This window comes from Chanos chanos, chromosome 7, assembly GCF_902362185.1.
Source record: "Chanos chanos chromosome 7, fChaCha1.1, whole genome shotgun sequence".
NCBI classification, from domain to species: Eukaryota; Metazoa; Chordata; class Actinopteri; order Gonorynchiformes; family Chanidae; genus Chanos; species Chanos chanos.
Window position 1 is genome coordinate 37688287 of NC_044501.1, and position 21581 is coordinate 37709867.

Genomic DNA, 21581 nt, shown 5'->3' on the forward strand with positions numbered 1-21581 from the left:
CTCATATGGCACATTACACATTACACCTACACTCAGGGGTCTTTGGCCCTCTTACACACATCCTGATGATAAAAATGGGGTTATTATAGATTACGGTTTCATAAATTTGTGTCTGAAACAATCCACAACACAAATTAGGGGATATACAGGTGATTATACTCCACACAAGAGGCGATGTCAATAATCACAAAAAACAGATGGACAGACAGACAGACACACACACACATACCCACTCTCTCTCTGTGTCTCTCTCTCTCTCTCTCTCTCTCTCTCTCTCTCTCTCTCTCTCTTTCTCTCTCTTTCTCTCTCTGTGTCTCTCTCTCACTCTCTCACACTCTCTTTCTCTCGCACTCTCTCTCTCTCTCTCTCTCTCTCTTTCTGTCTGTCTCTCCCTCACTCTCTAACACTCTCTTTCTCTCTCTCTCTCTCTCTCACTCTTTCTCTCTCACTCTCTGTCTCCCTCTCACTCTCTCACACTCTCTTTCTTTCTCTCTCTCTCTCTCTCTCTCTCTCTCTCTCTCTCTTTCTCTCTCTCTCTCTGTCTCACTCACTAAAACACCACTGAAAAATCAGCTCATGGACTCCTGTCTTTCCTTTGTTTTGCAATTGCTATTTCTGGCCACTGGGGGGAAACATATACAGTGAGCAAAGCTTAAACGTTGGTGACCTAACATGACCTCTGCTAGGTAGGAAATGCTTACTCCTGGGTGCCTCATTTGGCTGGGTAAAACACAAGAAAATTCACATTTTCACAACACCTACACTGATTTTTAGGGTCAATCTGAAACTGACTAAGAGAACATTTTAGGAGAAGACTGGTTCATTTATCTACTTCATTTTCTAAGTGAACTATTTGCTCACTATTTCAGTAGTTTAAGATGACCAAGGCCTCAACTGCTATTTAAACATATGAATCAAGAGTCTATATTTCTAATGAGACAGGAAGCAGACACAGTGGCAGCAGTATGATAAAAAACTAGATGTTGTCTCTATGGTTTAGTTAAAAGATTCAGTAACATGGCAGCAGCAGGGCTTCCTCAGTGTGGAGTGTGTCAAGGTTTTTGAACCTGTTCTGAGTAGTTAGACCACAGGACTTGGAAGAAAACTGAAAACAAATATAAGAATATTAGAAAATGGAAATGAATTAATCAGAAAAGACAGAGATACATGAAAAAGAGAAGGAAAGAGCAGCAGAGTTATCTATCCTCATCAGATTATTGTCTCTTAAATTGATTAAATATTCGTCGATTTATTACCATATAAAGAACTGATTATCTGCATTTTTGACCACATGTATTTACCTGCCTGTTTACGTGTATATCTGTGTGATTAGGTATGTTGATATATGAAAATGGTACAGTGAATTCCGCTTTTGTGTTCATTTCTCTTCTGTCAGCAGCACAGTGAAATCAGAGAAACCAATTTCAAGAAGGTCATAAAGCATATTTTTCAAGAGCAGATATTTAAATATATTTTTAAAAACAGAATTTACACTTTTCAAACGCTTTCATAAATTCTAAAACTGTTCAGATCCTGGTATTTTAGTCTAAAGCATTAAGAAGTGATGTTTAAAGTGTTTGAAGTTGAGAGTTTACCGGCGGCCGTCTCTTCCCTCACAGTTTGTGTCTATACAGTCGTGTATTTCCTCTCCTCACATGGACGTGTCTTCAGATCTTGAGAGGAGGAGTCCTGTTCAGCAGCACTGATCTTATAGATTTGATCAATTTGGAGAAAAACTAAACGCCTGTCTCTGATTTGTCCCTGTAGCTGTTTGATGATTTGTGGTCGTTTCTCTAATAAGGTAAGAGTGAGTGTAATTGGTGGTTGTGGTGAGGGTGCTGTCTCCAGGGGGGTTGAAAGTGCACAGATACTTCAGTCACTCTGGGAGATCAGAGGTGAAGGTTCTTCTCTGTGCTGAGCTGTTCAAACAGAGTGTTGTCTGGGGCAGAGAGAGAGAGAGATGGAGAGCTGCCTGTGGATCATTTTTCTCTTTTCCATCATTCAGGTCATCACAGCTGGTAAGTGCAGGTTCATGGTCAAAAGGTCAAGCCATCACTAAAGAAATGTGTAGGGACAAAGATAAAGAGAAGATAAAGAGTGAGTACTTAAGATGGCATAAATGATGTGATTATAAAAGAGATTGAATGCTTTCATTAGTTTCATACAGATATGTACAAATGTAGTACAATATTGAGATATTCACAGAAAATTATTTACAGATCATTGGTGAATATTCAGATGTCTAATTATTTTTTTACTTTGAAATCATCCATCAAAGTGTTTCAAGCAATTTTGCATCATAGAATAAAAGTTTCACCAGCTTTTCTCTCTCTCTCTCTCTCTCTCTCTCTCTCTCTCTCTCCAGACAGTGTGAGGCTGGTGAATGGTGGTAAGCGCTGTGCTGGGAGAGTGGAGGTTCTTCATGAGGGACAGTGGGGAACAGTGTGTGCTGATTTCTGGGATATGACTGATGCTGCAGTGGTGTGTAGAGAGCTGGACTGTGGGGAGGCTGTAGCAGTATTGCTTAATGCTCATTTTGGAGAGGGATCAGGACCAATCTGGATGGATGATGTGGAATGCAGTGGATCAGAGTCTACACTGAAGAACTGTACATCAACAGAATGGGGTAAACATAACTGTCTTCATTCTGATGATGCTGGAGTCATCTGTTCAGGTAGGCTGGTCAAAATCTTCAAAGTATAATTACATGAACATACTGAGATACTCATTCATTAGCATGTTTATTTTGTATCTTAACATCAAAGTTGTTTCTCTCGCTGTTCTGTGGCTAATAGCTTTCTAAAATCGTTGACCACTTCGCATTTTCACCAGGTGAAACCCCCCTCCCCCAAAATTCAAATCAATAATCAGATGATCAGATTAAGAAATGCTGGTAAATGCATTTGTTTAAAATCATTTAATTCAAATGTAAAAACTAAATAAAGTGAAGTAAAATAAAATAAAATAAATAAGATTGGTAATAGTGACAGAAAATATTGTATCATTAGATAAATTATGATTAAACTGAATATTTACAACTTACACATTGTTAAATCAGGGGGAAACAACCACTTAAAACAGAGAACACGGCAAAAATAGTAATTTAAAAACTTCATTATTTTTGTGCTGTTATTAGTATTTTCTGACAGTTATAGAACGGCGCTGCCGAGAGAGTGTGAGAATGGGTGCTTGATATTACAGAACAATGAAGAATAATGAGAAAATAATTAGGAAATGAGTCGATTTGTGCATCACACACGACTTGCACATGTGTCAGAATACTGATGCATTTGTAGTAAGCATGTGAGCAGAAGCCTTCGACTTGCGAATACGGCAATTATAAATTATAAAATGCTATTTTCAGGTTTTTCAGAGATCCCCACTACTACCAGCTACAGTTCACACTCTCTGCATCCCAATGCATATTTCAGCCTTAGTGTCCTATAAAGAATTCTATTTCCCAGTAACAGTTTTCCTGGGTAAATGGGAAAATGGACGACAGACTACAGTGACTTCTTGTTTTTATGAAGTGGGTAGACATGAGGATACAATAAGTGAAATCATATATACACGTATAACAGTATGGAGCTGTCCAAGTTTTATTAGCTTCATATCTCAAGATGTATTAGTTTTATTATCAGCTTTCGGCTTATTTGTGGATAGGGTTAAAGTTTACTCATTTTGTAGAGCAGATGCCTCAACACCCCATACTTTTAATAGTTATGGGGCAGGAAGCAGATACAGTGTCAGTAATGTGAAGAAGCTGGATGATGTGCCTATGTTTTAGTTAAAAGGTTCAGTGACATGGCAGCAGCATGGCTTCCTCGGTGTGAGTTGCCAGTCAAGTTTTTGCACCTGTTCTGTGGTTTAACCACAGGCATTGGAAGAAACTGAAATATACTGAAATAAGTGGTATTCATTTATTTATTTATTTGTTTTCAAGTTGAAATTTATGGTTATGCCATATAGAGTCATACAAGAGGGCTGATTTAGGGTAGAACGATCATTTCAATAATTACTATTTGTGTAGCTAATGGAGAGAGGAAAATGAATCAAGTGCTGAAGGTCAGTATCAGTTGTCTTTATGAGTACATTGATGAGGGGAGGGGGGTGATTTTGACAGCTTGGTGGAGATGTTCAATATTTAATGTTCTGAGTAGAGAAATGGAGCATGGTTTTGAACTCCTCCATTCTAACTTTTATTACATAAGGGATAAAATGTCACATTTTGGTCACATCAGACCCAATCACTCTATTCCCAGAGTAAAGTGTTTTGAAACAGTAAAGCTGAAAACGTCTCACAAAAGTTACACAGTTGTCTGAAATATTCTTACCAGTTCAAGGCAGTTTATAAACTGGTGTACTGAAGCACTTGTGTAAAATGATTCCAACATGACAAAGGCAACGTTTGAGTACATTTTTCTTTTTGCTGCGTACTTTCCTATCACCAAATTTACATTGCAATAACTTATTCGAGAGTTTGGAAGAAATTTCTTTGAATATTTTCAGAACATTTCTGTAGGCATTTCTGGACATTTGAACTATGTTTTTCAGGTAAAACCTTCTCTGGACAATACTGTAAGTTTTTTTTTTTTTTTTATTAAATCTGTAATGGTTGCAAAGCTAAATAACCCTGCACTTTCCCAACAAGGAAGGTTGCACGAGACATTTGGAGGACAGTTCTTCTTCCAGAACACGTTTAATGGGACATACTATAAACATCTAAAAAAAAACTGTAAAAAAGAAAAAACACTTCAAGCTAAAATAACATTATCACAAGTATTCCACCGTTAAATGAATACATTTTAGCAATGTAAATTGGCTTGCAGAGTTATGAGTCCATGGACTTCCTGAAGTGAATTTTAGAAGCCGTATCATCTGCATGGTGGCTGATCTTATAGTTATGTTTGGTGTTTGAACACGCTACAGTGGTTACCTGCATACCTTTTGTTTTGTTTTTACTAAAAAGTTGTTTAAATCGTTGAAGTCTGGTGGAAGAGAGAACAGTTGGAGAAGGGAAAAGAGAAAGATGAGAGAGAAAGAAGAGATGGAGAAACTGAAAGGGACTCTGCTGAGAGAAAGTAAATCGCAATGGCAAGCAGCGGTATTTGGACAAACTAAGAACGATAAATAACAGATCCATTTGACTTGACAACCCAAGACTACAAACCCCGATGCATTACCCCCACTCTAGAGATGAAACAGTATGAAAATTTAATATCACGATTATAGTGACCAAAATTATCACAGTTATCAGTATTATCATGGTATTGTTAAAACGTGCTGAAAATGTTCAGAAAATACTGATACACAAACTGAAATCATTTCACTAAGTTTTATATTGAAAACCACAAAAACATTAGCAGCACCAGGCGCTTTTTGTTTGCATAAACATTAAAATAATAAGCATATCACTGTTATTGTTGCTTAATACCCACATCAAAAGAAGGTGACAGGCACAACGCACAATAGTCTACATGGTCTTTTGTAGATGACATTACTTCTTCAGGCTACAAAATCAACATCTCTGTTAAATGCGAAAGTGATTTCTTCCAATTATGTTTGTGAAAAGAAATCATTGTGACTTTTGAATTGACAGGTCATGTGACCAGACTAGTTGATGGATTTAACTTGTGTTCTGGGAGACTAGAGCTTCTACGTGGAAACCAGTGGGGCACGGTGTGTGATGCTGCCTTTGACCAGCAGGATGCAGAGGTTGTGTGTGGAGAGCTGGGCTGTGGGGCTCCTGGAGAAATTCTGGGAGGAGCAGCTTTTGGCAGAGGGGAGGGCCATGTGCTGTCAGATGAATTTCAGTGTGGAGGAAATGAATCTGAGATTTTCCTTTGTCCAAAATCACCTTCACAAAACCAAAATTGTTCTCATGACAAAGATGTGGGACTTACATGCACCGGTAAAGTTTTTAGTTTTTGCTCACCTTTGACTAAATCATCATAAATGTCTGAGACTATAACATTTCTCTTTAGAAACTTCAGAGAACTTTCTACTGAAAACCTAGAGGAATATTTCACGCATGTATTTTATATGTATATAATAGAATGTCCAAACTTTACTGATGCATTCTCCTACATGTAAAGTAAGTTTTATACAACTGTAGGTAAGCAGAACTGTAGGTAAATGTGTCTATGAACCTAATGGATGACTTTTCATACACAGCTTACACAGAGTTCAAACTGGTTGGAGGCCCTGACTCCTGTGCTGGTCGAGTTGAGCTGCGGTACCTGAATGAGTGGGGCACAGTGTGTGATGCATCATGGGACATGAGAGCTGCCAGTGTCCTCTGTAGACAGCTGAATTGTGGGAGTGCTCTGGCCGTCGTGGGATTAGACTGGTTTGGAGAGGGGAGTGGCCACATTTGGTCTGATGTGTTTGATTGCCAGGGGAATGAGACCCACCTGTCAGAATGTGTCATCTCTTCATGGAGTCGAGCTTCATGTTCTCATGAACAGGATGTTGGAGTCATCTGTTCTGGTGAGCTTCTGTAGTTCTGAGATTGATAATCTCGTTACAACTATTTATAACACATACATGATTTATAAGCACTGATTAAAACTGAAGTATTATGACAATAAATCACTGAGTTGCTGGATGTTGAATATGAGCTCTTCCTTTTAGATTCTTCAAAGTCTGTTCAGAATGGACAGCTGCGGCTGATTGGAGAGAGAGAATGTGAGGGAGAGATTGAGGCTTATTATCGTCAGGCCTGGCGGAAAGTTCTGTTGATTTCTTTTCATTTTCCTGAAGCATCTGTGGTCTGCAGACAGTTGGGTTGTGGCTCTGTGGTAAAGTTTTGGAGTTCCCCTCCATCCAGCGTCAAAGGCGATGAAATGTGTGTGACAGATATTTCGTGCTCTGGGAGTGAAACTCATGTATATAAATGCAGAGTCATTTATGGCACAGACTGTAGTCGCAGCGAATATCCATCAGTCATCTGCTCTGGTGAGACACTCATGTGATCTAAAACAACCCTTAAATTAAGATGGCCTGTTTGAAGTCTGTCACAATATGTGTCAAATTGCAATAAGAATAACTGCAGTGTTAATTTTTTTTTTTTTTTTCAAATGTATTTATGTCTCTGTCTGTCTCTAAACTCAGGCCCCAGGTCCCTCAGGCTGGTGGGTACTGAGAGTGACTGTGCAGGGAGACTGGAGATTTTCCACAAAGACTCATGGGGAACAGTTTGTGATGATTCCTGGGATATTGAGGATGCCCAGGTTGTGTGCAGACAGCTCCAGTGTGGAGAGGCCCTGAGTGCCCCAGTTCCAGCCTGGTTTGGTCCTGGAACTGGACCCATATGGCTGGATGAGGTGGAGTGCCTGGGGAATGAGACGTCCCTGTTGAGTTGTTCTTCAAAGAGATGGGGACAACATGACTGTGGACACAATGAGGATGTGGGAGTGGTGTGTTCAGGTATTCAGTCATGAGAAGACCTTAGTAAATGTGTATTGTATGAATCATTTGTATGCAAACATAACTTTATTGCTATGATGAGACCTATGCTGTTAAAGAAGTAACTGGTGCACACCACTGATTTTATGAAAAATATTTCCCTTATAATGCTGTGTTTGTGTTTGTTTTCAAGAATGGATAGCATATCAAAAATTATACATGTTTTAAATAGTTTTAACTGATCATAGATTATATCCACAGAGTTGTTACAATTAATATACTGGATTACTGCTAGCATGGATGAAACTGAAAAATGTGCCTCAGAACCTGTGCTGATTTTCATGTTTGAGATTACTACTTCGCTGCAAAAACTTTTTCTATTTTAGAGATAAGTTTGGGACCACTGCTCTGACTAAACACTTTAAGTCAGTCTTACAGATGACGCTTTTATTCTCAGAGTTCAAAGAGATCAGACTTACTGAAGGCTGCTCAGGGAACCTGGAGGTATTTTATAATGGGACCTGGGGTAATGTCTGCATGAACCAGATGGACTCAGACACAGCCTCTTTAATCTGCCAAGAGCTGAACTGTGGAAAGAGTGGCAGTGTTGACTGGGCCAGACCAAGAGTGGCTTCTGCTCCAAACTGGCTTGATTTAATGAAATGCAGACCACATGACGTCACTCTGTGGCAGTGTCCATCTTCACCCTGGGGTCAGAATGAATGCACTGATGTGGAAGTGGCTCAAATTACCTGTTCAGGTAAGACAGCATTGTATTCTAACCTTACCTGTGGTTACATTTTGGATCATTTATTCCTGTAAAATATGTTGTATGTGGATCTCTGTTGAAAAGCAGGAGCATTTTTGAAGATATATATGAGTGAATAGAATGATTCTTTCATAAAAAAGAAAATAAATTAAAAAATGAATGTTTTTTATTACAAAACAAGCTGAAGTCGGTGTTATGTTTCTCCTATAATTTATACAGAAGAAAAAAGTTTCAACCCACGAAGTCATTTGACATGTTCAGCATCTACAGCCCAGAGGCCATGTTCAGGTGAGAGAACTTGACCTTTATTCAAGTTATATTACAGTCCCAAATGCCCTTCAGGAAAATGTTTTTATTTACATTAATTAATGAAGGAGAGGATCTTGTCCTAAGTAACTTATAATAGAAATACATAAGGTAACATTAATGTACAAAAAAAAATGAAATCACTGAAATGAAACAAGAAATTACTTCAGTGTTGTAGAGCAAAACAAAATGAATTTGCCATCAAGCAATTGATGAGTGACAGTCTCAGTTTAGCAGAGGAATTAATGACAAACTGACTATGAGAGCTCCATCTAGTGTGAATACAGCTTTAGTGCAAAATCATCATGTTTGCTCTGCAGTTCATTACTTTGTACAGTGTGAAACATGGGTATCATTTCTATGAGAGCATAATGAATGATGTCTTTGAATATCCTAATAATTTATGGGAATACTTAGCAGTTTGTGTTTTAAAATGAACATTTGTTTTGTAGACCATCTACCCCTCAGACTGATGGGAGGAGAGGACCAGTGCTCTGGGAGGCTGGAGGTTTATCATAACGGTACCTGGGGCTCAGTCTGTGATGATCTGTGGGACATGAGGGATGCTCAGGTGGTGTGCAGGCAGTTGGGCTGTGGTCAGGCACTGAGGACTGATGTGAGTGTTGTCTTTGGTTATGGAGGGGACACTGTGTGGCTGAGTAGAGTGGAGTGCAGAGGCAGTGAGTTCCAGCTGTGGGACTGCTCTCTCTCCCTGAAGAACCACACTGACTGTTCCAAAGAGAGACACGCCAAGGTCACCTGTACAGGTTTGAGAGAGGGATTCTGATCTACTTATACACAGTCAAATATATCATTTTTATTCATGTAGAGATACTACATTTATCTTTTAAACCTCAGTGCCTGTTATCAATATGCATCAATAAAGCATACATTTCGTATTAAAATTGAAGAAACTGAATTAGACTCAACACTGATGATCTACTGCAATCTTTCGCTTTTTTACAGATCAATCCTCTCCACCTCAAACCACCACAGGTGAATGTAATTGTTATGAAATGTAAATAAAAGATGAATATTGCCATCACTAAAATGGGATAGCAAAATTATTTATTGTCATTACAATTACAATAAAACTTATATGTTTTCACGTGTGTTTGTGTTTGTAGGGAAAATAATGACATCTACTGGTTCCTTACCAACATCAGGTAATGTGATCACCTGTATGTCCAGCAACATCTGGTGAACCCAAATGACTTCCTTAAACTTCCTTTAAACTTTCCTTAAAACTATGTCCATGTATCCATAGTTCTGAATATAACTATGTGAATGGTTACATTTTTTAACCCAATACCTCATTTAGCAAAGAGGTGGGGTATCATGTTAAAACGATAAATAATTCTTTAGAGTTCAGTATGCTGTGGTGTGATGTTTTTTTTAAAAAACAAATTTTCCCACTTGTGCCTCCAACAGTTGTTACCTGGCGGACCACAACCTCAAAGACTCTGTCTCCAGCTCCACGTCATTCTGTTCCCTCGGCGATATTCCTGGTTCTAGGAACACTGCTCCTACTGCTGGTGGTGCTTCTGGTTGTGATGTTTTATCAGAATAGAGCAATGAGGAGAGGTAGGAGAAACTTTGAGGTCAGATTGTTGAGATCACGTTTTCTGAGAAATAGGGGAGAGAGCAGGAGCAAAAAGCTCTCTGCTTCATCTCTGCTACTGTCTTCACATGCTGCAAATATGAAATATGATCCATTGTTTTTTGTCTGCTCTCACTCAGCCCTCTCCAAGAGGAGACACATGACTGTGTCTGAAGTGGTCTATGAGGAGATTCATGATAGATTCATCACTAAAAGAACCAGTGACACCAGTGTTCAGAGTGGTGAGTCAAACAGGATTGTGGACCCTCTGTCTTATTTTCCAAATACAAATTTAAACTACAATGCACACTGGTAAAATACAGCTTTCTTGATAACATGAACACCATTCATGAGTCACCATGCTATATCCTAACTAGGTCTTTGTATTGTCATGGATCTTCCACGCCAGGATTTTCATAGGTTACACTGATCACAACAAAATATTATCACGATATATCGTGATATTGTATATTGTGATATGCTGTGATACACAAGTTACTGTTATTTGATTTAATCTACAGTATATTCTGTAACTGGTTGGAGTAACAGAGAAGTTTTCATTGCTCAATGGTGAAACAAACCACAGTTGTAAGCAGTCATGGAGCTTTGAACAATCTCAGCAACTTGAAGTTGTAGTTGTATTTACATTCACCCTGTCATGATGCAAAATATTATTTCCATGTGTGCTTAAAAAGTCTTACAAGTGACAGTGAGAGACTCCCTGCTCAGCATGGGGCTATCGAAATGTGTAAAGCAATGCATCTAATCGTAGCTGGGCTAATGCATCCACACCCAGTGGTGCCTTGTCATTTGTGAGAGAGAATAACAGAAGGTAGTGAGTGTTTTCTCCCCACTTCAATGATTACTCTTGGGTCATTCCTTTTATTAGACTTGGACAAAAGATACAAATATGAAGGTCAGCTGTCCTCTCATACAGCAGCCGCTCAGTTAATTTCTCTGCTTTGACAGCAGAGGAGGTTTGCTTGCATATGATGATGGGAAAACTATTGATGACCTGACACATGAGTGTATATTGTGAATGAAGTGAAAATTTCTGTGTTTTGACATAGGGGGAAATGAGGATGAGGTTACACCAGAGGATTATGACGATGTCAAGTCTGTTGGAGATGTTCAGAGTGAGTACTCTATGAGCTGTCCATAAGTGTGTTCACACATATTTTTATTTTTTATTTTTACATTTCTTAAGTGTTTTTGTGGCAAATGAAATGATTTCATCATCTTGTGGGAAAGTTCCAAGCTTTCTGACTGGTTAACTGGGGCTTTTTAGTCTTTTTGCTGAATGAGGTTTTGCGACCACACTTTCATTGATCAAAGAGGAAAATGGTCACATTGGAAAAGTTCACCCTTATTAATATAGCAGCCTGTTTTATCAATTACCTCACATTTCAGTTCAGCTCTACTTTATTTGCTGTATTTGTTGAGGAAATAAACCAAAATGCAAATTTACTGAAAATTTCATGATAATATTTGCTGTTAGCAATGTACAGTCATGTCTTGGACATTTATTTCTGTTCATAGACTTGACAAGTATGACGTGGAAGAATATGGTTAACAAAGTGCTCAGAAACCAGGCCAGCATGGCATTAACTCTGAAAACGTCAGATTCTGTAAGGTTCTGTAGCAGAAACCAGAGATCTCAATTAAATCCCTGGCTAGGTGTAGGACCAGAGAACAACCATATGTCTGCTGATTTCAATATATAAACAATCCATCTATAAAACACTCATCAGCGTTAATTTAAAATCGTTCAATTTGCCGTGCAAAAACTATACAGTTTGAGTAAATCAGGAATAAACATCACTGTCAGTTATGGGTTTAGATTTAACACTCTCTCAGACTGGTTTATTAACAGGAAGTATGGGGGCTTCTAATTAAATTTTATTTTAAATTGAAACTGTGTAAGCAGAATTTTTTTTTCATGTGCAACAAATTTATGGTCCTTATCTCTCCTTACTCCACTAGAGATGGAATATGAAAATGTGGTGGAAGAAACTTTCAAAGGCGAGAGAAAACTCTCTGAAGATTACGTCAACACAACCGAAGCGACCAAATAAGAGAAAAGAAGGTTGACTGACAACAGATTCTGCATTCAAAAAAAAACAAAAACATAATTTGTAGGAAGACAAGAACTGAGCTGTGTAGGAAATATAATGTTGTACTGTTAATACACTGTAATACTGCGGTCTTTTTCTCTCTCTTCTTTTTCTTCTCAGGGAATAAACGGCTTGGTTAGAGAAAACTAAAATCATGCTCCTTTCATCTTCATTTTACTATTTTGTACTGGAATTTTCTGTAACTGACATTTATTTTAGATTTAATGTTTATTTAATTTTACTTTTTTGTAATATCAACTGCTATAGTGCCTGTCATTTTTAATTTTGCTTTGGCCTTTATGAATTTGCCACATCTTGACAGTTACATTAACTACTGTATCATTTACAAGTACTCTTATTATTTAGTTCACTTTTGTTTTTAAAATGTTCACTTAAAGATTGTGTGACTTTGCTTTACATCAAAACCTTCAGCATAAATACAACGTTTGTCACTGCATAAAATTCAATAAAGAATTTTCCTGTGGATGGCCTCATTAATCAGGTGTCTGAGTTGATGTGAAATCTAATTGCTGCTAATTATGCTTAAATGATTGCTTACTAATCTAACCATCGAATATTTAGGGTTCAGTTGTAAACACAGTAATTTTGCATGTGAAGTTAAAGAGGGTAATTTTGCGCACCCAAAACAACATACTAGGGAACATACAAGTAAGGTTTACCTGAACATTTATGTAGATAATGGAACCATAGTGTGTGACAGTTTATCCATTCATAATTTTGTTTTTTAGATTCCCCCATTTTCTCCCTCAAAATGACTGAGATTTCATAGGTTCCTCATCTTGTATTCATCTCAAACAATGTGCAAAATGAGAAATTTTATTCATTGAAATTAGCTTTCAGTGGACTGAGTGTGGACAAGATGCGAAGATTTTTTTTTTATTTAACAAATTCCATAAAATGTGTGTGTGTCTGAAACACTGCTCTTGTTTCTTTCTTTTTCTATTTTTCCTTAACATTATATATATATATATATATATATATATATGTCTTTTGTGGCTGGACACTGGCTGACCTTTTGCTTGTTGAGTACAATAGAACTGTGTGCTTGGTGTTTTACCTTCCTTCAAAACCTATTAGATGATCTGATGTCATATAAATTGTGAGGTTTTGACAGACCAAACTCAATTGCAGACCCACTGGGTAGAATTAGGTTTATCAAAAAAAAAAAATCAAGAAGCAATCTCAAAACAGTGTCCAGTCCAAAGTCTAACCCAGAAATCCAGAGAGCAAACAAATCCAAATCTTTAGGCAAAAGATTGGTCAAAAACAGGGCACAAACAAGGTCAAAGCCAGAGATCCACAGGGCAACCAAATCCAAAACATTAGGCAAAAACAGGTCCAGGTAAACATGGTCACGCTTATGAATCACAGAAGGCAAGACTCACACAGACTGGCAGAAGGAACAAAAGGTCACAATCTGACAAGGAACAGGTGCAAACACAGGACTTAAATGCACAGAACAATTAACGGCAGAGACAGACTATTGGAGGAAGCAAACCAGGTAATAATAGGGATCAGGTGGGGGGCCGGGACAGCAGTACACAGAGACAAACAGAAGCACATGGCAATACCAAAACAAACAAAAGCACAAGACATGACAATACACAGAATGGCCAGCAGGGCGGCCAAATTCCCCAATCCTGGCAGATGTACTGACATTATAAATAATTTCTATGTTTGAATTTATTGTGCAGGTTGTGAGTAAGCACTCCAGGGACGGTATGTGTCCTGCCATTTTCTTTCAGTCACTAAGTTTGAATATCAAGTCCTCACCTGATACTGTTAGGACACTTAGCCCTGATGGCACTGAGAGATAAAAACACACTCAGTGCTGATAGCCTGTCCTACCAGGATAGATCGTCTTGTGAAAAACTGAAAATAATTTCTGTCAAGTGAACTGCCGTACACATGATCCAAATGAAAATGTTATTAATCATGTTATTAATCACAAAAATGAATGTGCATTAAATTGATGACAGGTAAATCAATCTGCATACATGGCCATGCATCACAGTTAAAGAAAACTACAGAGGAATAGGCTCGCTAAGAAATAGAGAAACATTTAGACCAAATCAGATGAGGCAAAGTCAGCCTCATACAGGCAGGTTTACATCATTCAGAGGTAAGAAGGCAGCACATATTCAAAATCATCTATCACCTATTCACATATTGGAACTAGATTTGATTGGCTTTGCATCAAGCTTAATTTACAAAGATACTAATTCAATATGACAGATAAATAATATTAACATATCATAAGCAGCTAGCTTACCATGTCAACCATACAACACAGATTGGGGGACCAGTTGATAACTTGTGTGGTTGGGAGTGACATTAAGGCCTGCATTAAGGTAGACGACAGCTTGACCTACTCTTGTTGAGTTCTCCCACCCTGAGTTTTGAGTGTAATTGAACTTTTTATAAGGTTTCCATCTCCAGACAAGGTATGGTATTGTCCAGGCCTTCATTCTGCCAAAGTTGTGACGCAGCTGTGTATCCAGTTTTAACTCTCAGGCTTACCCCTGATCGGTCAGTATGCACCCAAAGAGTTGAATAATATTCATTATCTAGAAATATATTCAGCTATAATTAAAACACAAGGCTGAGAAAAAAAGAGAGAATCCATAGATACTATTTCAGAAAGACTAGAGGGGTCAGTCCTGTCCAGACCTTTCTAGAATCTTCCCTGGACAGTCTGTCACCCTCGCTTCCTGGGCCTAGGTGTGTCGCCCAAAATCTATTCATGTCTGTCTCTAAAAGACATGCTGGCTTCTTTCTACCACCTCAGCGTTAGGGGCCTTTATTTCTTCTATGTAGATGCCTAACAATAATTTCAAAGCCTGGCACTAATTAACCAGTACTAAGACATTCTGTTACTCAGTCATGCATATACAGTGACACACAATGTTTGTGGATGGTGTCACATTCTCTGTTGCTTTGACTCTATGCATTCTTTCTTGTTACTGGCGTTTCTAACAGTTGATATTGGTGCATTAAATGCTTATTCTGTGACAATGACAGGCTGATTCTGATTTCTTCATCTCATGTTGGCCAACTTCACTTGCACAGACATGTAAAATCAGTGTTATACTCCCCAAACCCAACAATTCTCTCATATGGCACATTACACATTACACCTACACTCAGGGGTCTTTGGCCCTCTTACACACATCCTGATGATAAAAATGGGGTTATTATAGATTACGGTTTCATAAATTTGTGTCTGAAAACAATCCACAACACAAATTAATGGATCTACAGGTGATTATACTCCACACAAGATGCGATTTCAACAATCACACAAAACAGACAGATGGACAGACAGACAGATAGACACACACACACACACACACACACACACACACGCTCATACTCACTCTCTCTCTCTCTCTCTCTCTCTCTCTCTCACTCTCTCTCTCTCTCTCTCTCTCTCTCTCTCTCACTAAAACACCACTGAAGATTCAGCTCATGGACGCCTGTGTTTCCTTTAATTTGCAGTTGCTGTTTCTGGCCACTGGGGAGAAACATATACGGTGAGCAAAGATTAAATGCCTGTGACCTAACATGACCTCTGCTAGATAGGAAATGCTTATTTCTGGGTGCCTCATTTGGCTGGGTAAAGCACAAGAAAATTCACATTTTCACAACACCTACACTGATTTTTAGGGTCAATCTGAAACTGACTAAGAGAACATTTTAGGAGAAGACAGGTTCATTTATCTACTTCATTTTCTAAGTGAACTATTTGCTCACTATTTCAGTAGTTTAAGATGACCAAGGCCTCAACTGCTATTTAAACATATGAATCAAGAGTCTATATCTACACTCTGCATCCCAATGCATGTTTCAGCCTTAGTCTCCTGTATCATCATTTATTCACAATCCAAGAATATTACATGTATTTGGTATTAAAGTTGAAAAAACTCATTTCAAGTGCAGCATTGATGATGCACTTTCACCTTTTACAGATCTATCTTCTCAACCTCAAACCACCACAGGTGTGTTCTACTTATTTATTTATTTATTTATTTTAAAATCATCATCATCATCATTATTATGGCATAAAAATTAAAGACAAATGTTACTATCCACAATATATGGTGGTAAAATGATCTATTCTCTTTGCTATTAAAATTATACATATGTGCACTAATGCGTGTTGTGTTTCCAGGGAAAAGAATGACATCTGCCACATCCTTAATGACATCAGGTAACATGATTACCTATTTGTTCTTCTGACTTTAATCTTGTTTTTTTTTTTGTTTGTTTTAAACAGCACCAACCAGTGACTATGAAAAGTTACCTCCTTAAACTTTATATGCTTAAAACACTGGAAATGGCCATGAGAATATTTCTATTCATACCTGAATATTTTCTATTTCTTGTTTCTTGCCCAGTGACTTACTTTAGCAACCAAAATAGTGAGATGCCCTGTTAAAATGACAGAATATGTGGTGTGGTCAGAATATGGACAGAATATTTTTTTTTCTTGTGCCACTAACAGCTGTTACCAGACGAACCACTCCATCCCAGACTCAGTCTCCAACTCCAGCTCTTTCTGTTCCCTTGGCGGAGTTCCTGGTTCTAGGAACACTCCTCCTACTGTTGCTGGTGCTTCTGGTTGTGATATTTTACCAGAACAGAGCAATGAGGAGAGGTAGGAGAAACTTTGAGCTCAGACTGTAGAGATCAAGTTTTTTTGTGAAGGGTTAATGTTCTGTTACTAAGAATAAAGCGAACAGAACATTAACAAAAAGCTCTCTTTTTCATCTCTTATACTATATACTGCTCACTATGTCTTCATTTGGTCCATAAATAAATATGAATCATTGTTTGTTGACTTCTCTTATATAGTCATCTCCAAGAGGAATAATATGACTGTGTCGGAGGTGGTCTATGAGGAGATTCATGACAGACTCATCACTTAAAGAACCAATAACACTGTTCAGTGCGGTGAGTGAAGCTGGACAAGGAATCTGTGATTTATTTTCCAAATGCGTATTTATACCATATTGCAAACTGGTAAAAAGCAGGTATAAATTCACAAGTAACCCCCCTCCCTCCTAAGTAGAGCCTCTTATTGGCAAGGACCTTATGACACACTGTTTCTTATGGGTTACATGGGTTACTATACAATAAGATATCACAATATATCATGATATAGTGTATACAGTGATATATAATGAGAAGTGATACATAAATAATTGTAATCTACTTAGAATTAATTTAACCTGTATTCTATGGCTGGGTGGAGTAACAGTGAAATGTCCATAACTCAGCTATTAAATGAAGAACAGGAGTAATTAACATGTGTACATGCCCTAGCACTTTGAAAGGTCTGAAGACCTTAAAATAGCAAGCATGTTGTACTGAGGCTATGTTCACTTGGCACCGAAGCACCGTGGACAAAGACGGTGGTACATCTTTCTGACAAATGTGAACGGCACGAAAGTAGCCACAGCCGTCTAGACAGTAGTATGAGGCTAAATTGTTGTGGCAGGCTTAACATTACCGAACAGCTGGCATTAGTGCACAATGAAGAGGTGACAAAAAATCGACACATCCTTCCCAGCATAATAGACTGTGTGAAATGTTTTGAATTGGCTTTGAGTGGCCATGATGAGAGTGAGAGCTCCGATGAGCCCCGGGATATTCCGTGGGTAGGTTTTGTTGCATCCCTTGATGGAGTGTGACCCAGGCTGACTGCAATGGCCATGCTGTCAATGTAAAAGAGACTGGTAACTGAAATGACTGATCAGAAAGTCATTGAGAAGTTTGCAGGCCAGAGGGAAAGGAGGGCAAAATTTATGTTCAAGTAAAAGCCACTGACCAGTGTTTAGGCAACATTGCAGTGTGTTGTGTGTGTGTTTTTTTGTTTTTTTTTCAGATGGTCTTTCTCTTGTTTCATGATCATCCTGTTCCTCTTTTACAGGTCATGTTTTCTCTGAAGGACAGAACTCAAGGAATGAGAAGGGGGAGGATCTTCTCTCAGGTATGAGGACCAGAGCATCTCCACTTTGTTTCTGCAACTGACTTCAAATCCTACTCAAATCTTAACTGTAATCTTGTCATCGTGTCAGTTTCAGGTTAGCCCAGTCCAACAATGCCGCAGCTACATAAACAGCTACAAAGAACTTCAAAAAGCCGCCATAAAATGACCTGTGGGAGATCAGCTCTCCTTCTCACAGCCATTAAAACCAATGCCTGGTCATAAAGTGTGTAAAGGAGTTGAAGGATACCAGCTTAAAGTGTATTTGTAAATCATTAGAGCATAACGAAGGATTGTATTTAAAAGGACCCCATCATTGCTCTAATCAAGCACGAGGTAAATAGAATAAAATATAATGTTTGATTGCTGACTTACTGCTCTAGCAAGACTAGAAAATGACACGCAAAAAACAGTATGTATTATAATGTTAACAGATTTATACTGCTGAAAAATCTCAGAGTAACATGCTAAAATGATGTATAATGTGATGAGAGATGAGGTTGGGTAGATAACTTAGTTCACATTTAAGTTTTTGGCTGCCATTAGTCATCTATGACATGACTTGAGATATGCCTTCTAATGAGTCTTTTTGACACAACACTCACACAGTGAGCTGACCATTGGACTATCACTGACTGGACATTTTGGTGGGCTGAGAACCTTTCCCAATACACCCATGACATTAAATCTTATCTCTTGTCTCTTCTCGTTGTGAACTGTGTAAGCCCAGATTCCCTGTATATGTTTTTAAATCGCAAACTCATGATGCTGTCAGAGGCCATACCCAGGTCTACCCCATAAAGCAGACATTCAATTTATTTGAAAGATGACTATGGTGATGATGTGATAAGTTACAGTGGCCTAACGCATGCGTGAGTGTTGTAAATGGGTTGGAATTTTCTGTATTTTGACATAGAGAAAACAGAGGAAGAGATTACACCAGAGGGCTATGATGATGTCGTCTCTGTTGGAAAGATTCTACAGTATGTTCAGGGTGTGTGGTCTGGATGTCCAATACTATGTTCACAAATTTTTTTGGTATTTTACATTATCGATTTTATTTTCTCTTTGAGGCTAAACCAAACTGAAGTCTCACTTGTGTTATGAATAGCTGTGAAATAGAAATGTATGTGTAATATATATGTTATGCGGACTGTTGATATAATGTGTTAACATGTTTCATAATTAGTATGTCCTGTAAAACTCCCTATAAATACCATCCGTATAAAATGCATAAAACACAGTCACATATGATGTATGTGTATGTGTGTGAGTGTGCGGGGGACACAAAACAAAATGAGTGGTGTGTGTATGTAGGTGAGGACGCCTCTGTGTGTGTGAGCCGGGTTTCTTTTTCATGTTTCTGTCGTCCTCTGACAGGTCATGTTCTCTCTGAAGGACAGAACCCAGGCTATGAGAACATGGGGGAAGATCTTCTCTCAGGTATGAAGTCCAGAGCATGTCCACTTACTTTCTGCACCCAACATCAGATCTTAAATCAGTTTCCCTAATTCTTCTTTTAATCTTAATCGGATCTAAGATCTTCATCTTTACAGCCATTAAAACTCTGTGCTTTAATGTTATAAAATTATGTCAATGATGTCATAAAGTCAGTAGTTGGCCTGTGAAAATTCCTTGTTTTGGTAATATGCAAGGCTTTGCCTGCATATATTGAAAATTTGTCTTTTTTACTACACGCGGAATCTATGTGATAATCAGCGGATCACTCCTTTTTTTTGTAATTTACTTCTGGATCATGGATGAGCATGAGGATAATTCTCAAGTCAGCTCTGGAAGACACATGCAGGATTGTATCATCTGTCAGCATCACAGCCAGGACCCACACCAGGGCACATTCAGCACCTGCATGTGCACCCTACGCTAAGATAGAGAAACAGTTAAAAACTGAGGAAGCTGAGAAGCTGGCTATGGAAAAGATGCAGAGTTAGGTTAATCAATTCTGCACAGGCAAGGAGCTGCCACTGAAACTCATGCTGAAGCACTGGAAACAGATTAGGAGAATGACTGTAGGACACCTGTTAAATAATAAAGTGATGCATCAACAGATACATTAACAAGGTGCACCCCTAACTGTTTGAAAGAGCAAATGAAACTTCGGGCTGATTGTGAAGTTTTTTTTTCTACTTTAAGAAGACCTGGAGAAAAGGCAGAAATATGAAAGGGAGCAGTCCTCTCATACAGTAGCCACTCAGTTTAATGTTTCTGCTTTCATAGATGAAAAGACAGAGCAATAAAATGATAAGAAAACTATTGGTGAGCTGAGAGATGAGTGTATGTTCTGAATGAAGTATGTATTTTAACATAGAGGGACATGAGAATGCGGTTACACCAGAGGATTATGATGATGTCATTTCTGTTGCCGACTTACTGCAAAGTGTTCAGGGTGAGTACTTTTGGATGTCTATAAATGTGTTTTTTTGTCATTAACGTTTTAAATTATATCCTGGCAAATGAGATTGTGTCATCACCTCAGGGCAGGGTCCAAGTATTTTGATGGGTGAGTGAGCACTATCATTCTTATTTAATGAAACTTTAACTGAGCTGTGATTGCCATTGTTTACATTGTTTACATTATTGCTCTGTCAGTTTGTGACTGCTTGACTTGGGGCTTATGAATTCTGTAGCTGAGTTAACATCGAGCTTGCTGATATTTGTTGATTTTTTGGTTATTTTCACCGAATAAATTTAATGTGTGGATTGTTGCTGAAAATGTTCAACACTGAGCCTGAAAAACAGGTTGGAGAGAATTTGTATAGTTGTTATGGCTGTGTCATATCATTTTAAGTAACTGATAAAATGTAAATATTGTGAGATAAATCTTAATACAATTTGACTGAAAATGTCAAGGTAATATTTTCTGAGAGCAATGCATTTGAATGTCTTACACACGTGGTCCTTTCATAGATTTGACAAGTATGATATGGAGTAATATTGTTGAGAAATTATTCAGTAAACAAACTAGCATTGAAATGACTGGGGAAGTGTTAAGGTTGGCTTAATGTTGTGCATCAGAACCTGGATGGATTCTGGATTACATTTGCATGAATTGACATTAATCCATTTATCAGACCCTTTATTCCAGAGCAACGTCCAATGCAGGCAGAACACAAACCACACGTGTTAATAACATTGTTAGAAGCAGGATTCGAACCCACACCTCCAGTGGAGACTGTGACCTGAATGCAGCACCTTAGGCTGCTCTAAAATCCTGACCATGACTTAGAATTTGGCATTGTTGGATATTGTTAGTCATGAGTTTACTGAAATGGCTGATGTATTTCCAGTTTTCAATAAGCACAGTCACAGTAAATCTGTGTTAACAGAACTGCTGTAATGTGTAAAAAATTTAAAATC

The 21581-nt window shown here is 38.2% G+C and overlaps 1 protein-coding gene across 1 annotated transcript; it reads left to right on the forward strand.

Annotated features, from left to right (window-relative positions):
- The first annotated feature begins 2463 nt into the window (after positions 1 to 2463).
- Positions 2464 to 20155, forward strand: LOC115816328 (antigen WC1.1-like). The gene is made up of 17 exons (XM_030779284.1): positions 2464 to 2674; positions 5600 to 5911; positions 6175 to 6489; positions 6634 to 6962; positions 7104 to 7428; positions 7865 to 8167; positions 8396 to 8464; positions 8935 to 9249; positions 9610 to 9682; positions 9914 to 10029; positions 10223 to 10324; positions 11153 to 11218; positions 16722 to 16874; positions 18150 to 18209; positions 19123 to 19200; positions 19587 to 19649; positions 19995 to 20155. The coding sequence occupies exons 1-17, from the start codon at positions 2464 to 2466 to the stop codon at positions 20153 to 20155; spliced, it is 3051 nt and encodes a 1016-aa protein (XP_030635144.1).
- Positions 20156 to 21581: the final 1426 nt, after the last annotated feature.

Excerpts from the sequence above, each read along its gene's own strand:
- LOC115816328 (XM_030779284.1), top strand. The coding sequence starts at position 2,464 with ATGACTGATGCTGCAGTGGTGTGTAGAGAGCTGGACTGTGGGGAGGCT. Across the intron at positions 8,465-8,934 it reads AGCCCAGAGGCCATGTTCAG|ACCATCTACCCCTCAGACTG; the intron begins GTGAGAGAACTT and ends TTTGTTTTGTAG. Across the intron at positions 9,683-9,913 it reads TGTATGTCCAGCAACATCTG|TTGTTACCTGGCGGACCACA; the intron begins GTGAACCCAAAT and ends TGCCTCCAACAG.